Source organism: Osmerus mordax, chromosome 1 (genome assembly GCF_038355195.1).
Source record: "Osmerus mordax isolate fOsmMor3 chromosome 1, fOsmMor3.pri, whole genome shotgun sequence".
Classification (NCBI taxonomy): domain Eukaryota; kingdom Metazoa; phylum Chordata; class Actinopteri; order Osmeriformes; family Osmeridae; genus Osmerus; species Osmerus mordax.
In genome coordinates, this window is record NC_090050.1 from 12,775,852 (window position 1) to 12,783,579 (window position 7,728).

At 50.8% G+C, this 7,728-nt stretch overlaps 1 protein-coding gene across 2 annotated transcripts in view; it reads left to right on the forward strand.

Annotated features, from left to right (window-relative positions):
* draxina (dorsal inhibitory axon guidance protein a) overlaps positions 1-6,194 on the forward strand; it is a 10,086-nt gene extending 3,892 nt beyond the window's left edge. The window contains exons 2-7 of one of the 2 annotated variants that reach the window (XM_067242512.1): positions 1,306-1,807; positions 2,356-2,555; positions 4,103-4,223; positions 4,727-4,819; positions 5,180-5,269; positions 5,455-6,194. In XM_067242512.1, coding sequence (XP_067098613.1) covers positions 1,327-1,807; positions 2,356-2,555; positions 4,103-4,223; positions 4,727-4,819; positions 5,180-5,269; positions 5,455-5,567 — 1,098 coding nt within the window. In that variant the 5' untranslated portion in view covers positions 1,306-1,326 and the 3' untranslated portion in view covers positions 5,568-6,194. Of the gene's footprint in view, positions 1-1,302; positions 1,808-2,355; positions 2,556-4,102; positions 4,224-4,726; positions 4,820-5,179; positions 5,270-5,454 lie in introns of both variants that reach the window. The other variant, XM_067242513.1, reaches the window with a different exon arrangement.
* Positions 6,195-7,728: the final 1,534 nt, after the last annotated feature.

Below are 7,728 nucleotides of genomic sequence, written 5' to 3' on the forward strand. Positions count from 1 at the left end.
CAGAGACAGGCCTCTCTCTCACACACATACATACACACACAGGCACGTAACCCCAACCATCCTGCCAGCCAGTAATCTCCCAGCAGGCCAACCTGCTATGGTGCTACAAATTTACCCTGACAGGCCCTGGTTGTGATGGCTTCCCCTCCTCCCCAGCCCCCCCCCCCCCCTCCCCTCCCACTGGCTGCCTGTTTTATAGAGGCCTGAATCACCCACCTTAAACACCCAGGGTGTGTGTGTGTGCGGCTTAAAGTTTGTGCGTCTCCCCGAAGTGATGAACGAGGCAAGACTATCGACCGACACTCCTGCAGATGCGCGGACACGCGCGTGCGCACACTCCAGCATCAACGGCTCAATACATCTTCTAGATTGATTTTCTGTAAAGGCAGCGCTGGCTGGCTGTCTTTAACACAAAAGAGGCACCCGTCGCTAGCCAGAGAACAGCATTAGCGTTACGTTGCCACGGTAATCGACTGTTGCAGTCTACTCAAGTGGAGGACAGACCACACCTTATTCTATTAGACACAACCCAAACCATAGCAATGGTATAGAAACAACCTACTTTCAATGAAGATGGTCATAAGGCAGTATATTTCCTCATCCAAGCAGGGTATGCCAGAAGCGTTTTTTTTCCTGTAATACAGATGTAAGATATACGTAAAAAGCACCAACCTCCAACAGAGATCTGACTTTGTGAGGCAGGGGGAAGGACGTGACCCAGTTAGAAATCGCTGATGAACTGCCTCACGTCTCAGACTAGACTCACGGATCTGTAACCCACAGCAATTAGAGTCTTTCTATGTCTCTTTGTCCTTCTCACGGTTCTCCAGAGTTTCTCTCTCTCCCTGTCTCTCTCAGGACTCCAGTCTCTCTCACTGTCTCTCTCAGGACTCCAGTCTCTTTCCCTGTCTCTGCCATGGCTCCCAGAGTCTCTTTAGAGTCTCTCTCTTTTTCGGTCTCCTGGTCTCTCCATAGATGGGCAGAGGAGGCTTGAAATGGTAGACTCGATGGCAATGTCAAAGCCATTCTCTGTCCCCCACGCTGAAGTTACATGATGCCAGTCCACGTGACTATAATTCTTTAGAATGAAGACTCTGGACTGTTCTGTGGAGAAGAAGACTTGGGCAGAGATGCGTGACAAAAAGCCAACTTTCTCTCATTTCAGCTCCATTGTAGGCGTGTTGGTTTTAAAAGTGTGTTTGCATATGTTCACGTATAGCGTAGAATGAATCATTCGGTTCATGTATCGAACATGTAATGAACACCATGAAGACCAACATGAAATGTGATGTCTCTGTCCAGCAGGTGGCGCTGTGTTAACAGACGATGGCTCTCTCCTGGTGTCTCCGTCTGACTCTCTTCCTGGTGGCCACCCTGGCCGTGTCACACAGCGCCGAGCCCGGCTCCACACACACCAAGAGGAGGCCCGCCCCGCCCTCACCAGCCAGCGGGAACGCCCTGCAGTACCCCGATCCACCAGTGGTTTACGGCCGGGAACGTGGAGGCCAGGGGGTCCAGGGTGCCCGTGGAGCCCCAGGCGGGCACCTCTCCCGCAGGCCCCTGCAGCCTCTGGGCTGGCCGGAGGAGGATGGGCCAGGCCTGGAGGGGCTGAACCCAGTGAGGCTGGAGATGGGCCCGGGCAGGGAGAGAGAGAGAGGTCGCGCAGGCTTCAGGAACCCCTTGCATGGACGGGAGAATCACCCGCTCGGGGGGATGGGGACACGCAAGGGCCGCGTCCATGGCCAGGGGCACCACTTTGAGCCCAGGAGACATGGGGGTCGGAGAGATAAGGGCAGGCACGGTAAAAGTGAGTTCTCACAGTTGCTTCCGGAAGAAGACACAGTCCCACCACCCTGTGGGAGTCCTTCTTTACATTCATTCATTCCTTTATACAAGATAACTGAAAGGATATTTATCTGACCTGTATCTTATCTTATCTTTTTTTTAAGATCGATGAGAGGGTTCTTTGGTTGTCCTTTTAGCTGTATCTGTAGTATGTGAGAGTTTAAATAATGTCATCCTTGAATCAATACCAGAATGATCCCCTTATCTCGGATCCATCAGAGAGCAGCTAACGATAACGTCTGCTCCTCCATTCTCCTCCCCCACCCTTGTCTTTGTCCCTCCCTCTTCATTCTCCCTCCATGCCCCCTCCCCCCTCTCTCTCTCCTCCTTCGCCTTCCTCCCTCCCACGATCTCTCTTCCTCCCCCCTTCCTTCCTTCCTTCCTTCCTCCCTCCCTCCCTCCCTCCCTCCCTCCCTCCCTCCCTCCCTCCCTCCCTCCCTCACTCCATTCCACCCTCCCTCTCACTATTCCCTCCCATCTCCCCCTTTCCCAACCTCCCCCCCTCTCCAGGCTTCCTCCCGGAGCCAGAGCTGAGGGCCAGCGATCTGTCTAAGGAAGGCCTCTCCATCGCCTCCCTTTCCCACAGCCTGACCCCGCCCCCTGAACCCCCCTCCCCCATTGCCGCCGGCTACGGCTCGGGCTTCTCCATGGTTACCACGGTGACGAACGAGCATCCCCCAACGCTGCCGCCAGCGTCCACCAAGCCCCAGGTGCGCCCCAGCAGACAGCAGGCCTTGTTTGGGACTGCGTCTGGTAGGCCTCAGGGTTTCCAGGCCAGGGAGAGACTAGGTGCTGGCCAGGGAGAGACTCCCTGCTGGGGGGAGACAAGGCCACAAGCACCTTGGTGCTTTCACATCCTTACTAACGCTGAACCAATTTCACGCGTTTCTGCTGAGGGGAGGAGGGGAATGTGGTTGTGATTAGCTGGTAGTTGACAGGCTTTTTTGATGTTACTATAGATGTGTCAGTGTTGTCACATGAAATAATTGCATATTTGTCAAAGGGTTTATTTTAATTGTGTTTTGAAAAGAACACCCTCTTTTGCTCTCTTTGTTATCAGGTTTTATTGGGAAATATATTGGGTTTAGAATACATTTCTTAGAGTACCATCTGTGTTTTAGGCAGTGGACTTTATGAGTTGTAAATGTGTGTGTGTGAGTGGAGCGAGGTGTCGCTTACCCCTCCTCCTCTCAGCCATCTGTCCTTCACGTTCTCCCAGCATGCTGCTGTCAACACAATGCTCTCACACACATCCCTCCTTTATCCCCCTCCCTGCCTACCACACACCAGCAGACAGTCACACTCCACACACTCCACACACACATAAATACACACAAATACAGGGACCCACCCGAAGACACACCCGTGACACAAATACACAAGCACACACACAAACTAGACAGAACAAAACAACACTTTAATTGGACGGCGCCTGTGTTAAAATCTTGATCAAGTCTGGTTCTGCGGAGGTCCTGGCCTCTGTCTGTGCTCAACCAGACCCTTGGTGTAATAAGAGCTTCTTAAGGTACGCCTGGCTTTACAACCTTGACCGACCGTTTGATGTGTGTGGACCCGCCACATTTCGACTGCTTGGTATGCTGTTAACAAGCATGGCTAAGAGAACCCTGGAGACAGAATGTGTCTTTATACAAGCTGTCAGAGTGGACTGGCCTTGCAGTGGGGCGGATCTGGCTGGCACAGACACAGGCTCAATGACACAGGAGGGATGTTGAGAGTGTTCTTAATTAAAGTTCGATCGGCGCTGATGGTTGAATAACCAGCCAAGCACCGGGCTCTAGTGCAATTAATCTCATTGATGTCTCTCCATGTTAGCGTAGGAGGTCAGGAAGCTGGAGGGGATCATTAGGTGTGAGGAGGCTGGGCGGAGAGCCTTGTTGTGATGGATGATTATCACAGCGCTGGTCTCTGAGTTCGCCCGAGAGGGCGCTCATTACTGGGTCACCTGACCCCAGGTGTGCCTGTGATTGGTCAGTAAGCAGGACGTGGTCAGGATTTGAAGAAAGGGAGGGATAGTTTCTGGGATAATCAAGTCATTTAGCATGACCTCGGGGGAACATACTGTGTTCAGAAATGACTTGAACATATTTCTATTCTTCTCGGGGTAACAGAGGTGGTTTGGTGACGAGGTTCACCAGGGCACCCTGTGTAACGGACTCCAAGGCGTCGTCTTCGTCCGGTCTGGGGTGTGTGATGGTGACTGGGTGTAAATGGTGACTTACTGTTTTGTGGTTTGCAGAGACCAGGTCGGGGGAGAGGCCAGGGAGAGGTGATGCCCACCCTGGACATGACACTGTTTGACTGGACAGACTACGAAGACATGAAGCCTGTGGATGCCTGGCCTGCCTCCAGGAAGAAAGGTCAGGCAACCAACCAGCCATACATCCAGTCAGACAGTTAGACCAGAAAGCCATCAAACCAGCAATCCGTTCATCAGTCAACCAGCCAGCCGGCTATCTATCTATCCATCCATCCAGCCAGCCAGCCAGCCAGCCAGCCAGCCATCTAGCCAGCTACCCAGCCAGCCAGTCAGCCAGCTATCTATCTATCTATCTAGCCATCCAGTCAGTCAGTCAGCCAGCTAGCCATCCAGCCAGCCAGCCAACGACTCAGTCAGTCACTCCCAGTGCCTTATCATACCATGGTGCTAGGCCATTGGAGATGCAGATTAATTCTTGTTGATTTCACACGTCCATAAACGTGTGATCTTCCCCCTACAATACTTTGAACATGCTGTTGTTACACCGAGAGACACACCTGCCTGTATTTAACGTGTACATATTGCACCCTCCATCTGTGTTGTGTGATAGTGTTGTGGTGCGGTGATGGGAGGTGACAGTCTGGCATCTGGTTGTTTTCACAGACAAGCGTCGCAGTAAGAACCTGAGCAGTGGCAACATGACGGTGGACACCGACGCCATCGAGCCATGTGATCACCACCTAGACTGTCTCCCAGGTGAGTCAGCAGTTCCCATGACCCCTGACCCGTTACCCATGACCCCTTACCGCTGGCTCCTTTACCCATAACCCCTTACCCATGACCATTTACCCATGACCCCTGACCCTTTACCCATAACCCCTTACTGGTTACCCTTGACCCATGACCACAGTTCCCCTACCACCTCCCCTCTGACCCATGATCATATACTGGTCATCTTCCTGAAGGCACTGATAACAACAATAGCAACATTGCAGTACAGTTGTGATATTGGCCTGCACATTGAGTTCCAGGATGACCCTGTGGACCTACTGGTCAGTGTGTGTTACGGTTTGAAGCTGGTCATGTTGCTAGGCGACCTCTCCCTGTGACCCACAGGCTCCTGCTGTGACCTCAGACAGCACGAGTGCAAGCCCCACAACCGAGGCCTCAACAACAAGTGTTACGACGACTGCATGTGTGAGGAGGGTGAGTATCAGGCAGTTGGCCGGGGTCAGTGTGTACATCTCATACACCCTGAGCATTTTTTTCATGTTAACTTTCATGTTAACCGCTGGCAAGAGGGGGCTTTGTTCTCCAGCCACCTTGTTGTGTTGTCACGACGAACCGCCCATCACCTCTGTGGAGCTTACCGGTTCTCCGTCTGGTTCCAGGGTTCCGTTGCTACGCTAAGTTCCATCGCAAGCGCCGCGTGACGCGGAGAAGGGGGCGCTGCGTGGTGCCAGAGTCCGCCAACAGCGACCTGGGCGCCTTCATCACCGTGTGAGGAGGAGGAAGAGGAGGAGGAATTGGAGGGAGGAGGAGCAGGAGGAAGAGGAGAAGAAACAGGAGGAAGACTAGGATTAGGAGGGAGAAGAGGAGGAGACAAAAGCGGCGTATGAGGAGGAGGAAGGAGATGAAGAGGACGAGGAAGCAGCGACCACACGACGACAGAACAGACAGATCACGGACCTGGCTCAAAACACATTTGAAGTCCTCTCCAATACCGTCCCTCATCTGGGCTACACTGAGCAATGGATCCAAACCAAGAGTCAAAATGTATGTACCGCCCCATCAGGTTCGACTCAAGTGACCTCTCACTGTATTGGAGGTCACTTCAAATTCTTTTTGAGCCAACGGTCAGACACTGCTAGACCATGCCGGTTTTCAAAACCAACACATCTGGTCTCCAACACCACCCAGCCCAATAGAGCCATGTCCAACTCTACCCAAACAACTTCTTAACTGTGCAGTGTTCTGATAACTGAAAACGATTCCCAATGGCTTTTCTACCAATAGTGTCCCACTACTTATTAGAGGTAGCTTCATAAGTAAGATAAGCAAGGTGTTTGTTTGCATTTTTCTTTTTATATGTCTTAATATATGTTTTATTTATACTATACCTGAAAAGGATTCTGGGTCTATGAGTATATTGTGTTTTTCAACTTCATTTTTTCGTGATTAAACACTTGTACAATGATGGCCAATGGTTTGGTCGTTTTTGAGTGTTCAGATGTTGTTGCTGTGTTCAGGTGTTGTATATATGCCGACCCTACCATCCCATAATACTAGATCCACAAGGTACAGAGCATGCGTGAATGAAAGACGACTGAGAACAGATGAGTGAATATAAGGGAATGAGGACGCATGAAAAAGAACATGTTTTTGGAATGGAACCTTGCTGTGACTCAGCCACAGGGCCAGAGGAGATCTGAGACATGGACACGTTCCAAACCCAGTAGGTCCCTCAGCGCCCAGGTCTTCTGAAGAAGAGTCTCTGCCTCCACAACTGAGTTGACCTTGACAGTTGCGTGTAAGTCTCTTTCCTCAATTATTCTCTCTCTCTCTCTCTCCCTCCCTCCCTCCCTCCCTCCCTCCCTCCCTCCCTCCCTCCCTCCCTCCCTCCCTCCCTCCCTCCCTCCCTCCCTCCCTCCCTCCCTCCCTCCCTCCCTCCCTCCCTCCCTCTCTCTCTCTCTCTCCCCCCCTCTCTCTCTTTATCTCCATCTCCATTTCTCTTTCTGACTCAATGTCACAGAAATACATAGTAAATAGGAATGGTTACAAAAACCTTGCGAATGCCGTGAATTCCATGTAGGGTGAGAACTCAATGCCCTCCACAATCCTATTTCTATCAATATTTTATCAGTACGGATAGGCTCTATCCGTTCTAATCTATCTGTTCCTGCAAATGATCAGCACACTAGAGTCAGGTCACTTCATCATGAATCACTGGTCATGGACTAAATGCAGTAGTGATGTATTTTTAATAATATCCTCTGTAAGTAAGAGTGAGAGACAGCGTGTGTGCGTGTGAGAGAGAGATTGAGAGAGTATGTGTGTACAGTATGTGTGTTAGAGACAGAAGGACAGACATGGAGAGATATATATTTGTGTTTGAGAGAGAAAGAGATAGACAGAGCAAGATATAAAGAGATTTTGTGTGTGTGTGAGAGTTAGATATCAAAAAGACAAAAAGAGAGGGAGAGATAGAGATGTGTGTGTGAGAGAGAGAAAGAGAGAGAGAAAAAAAAGAAAAAGAGAGAAAAAAGAAAAAGATAGATAATGCGTGTGTCGCTGATCATCCTTTGAAAACTTGGCCAGCAGCCAGCTGTATGATGAATCACACAAAGCCAGTCCAAAGCAGGATACATAGGAAAAGGGCAACATCACTTCACTACCTGCCCAGCCTCTCAAACAGCCCGGGAACCCCAACATTGTAGAGCAGGGAACGAGAACCCTGTTGTTCAGTTATGAGTGTGGGTGTGTGTTTGTGTATACTTGTCTGTGGGTGCGCGCTCGACAGCAGTGCACCATGCAGAGTATTTTGTCATTTGTGTAATGTACAGGAAGTGTGTCTGGGTGTGTGTGCATGTACTCTGTGCGTGTGCTTGTATGTCACTGTCTATGTGTGTGCATGTGTGTTTGTACATGTATGTATGTGTGTGTGT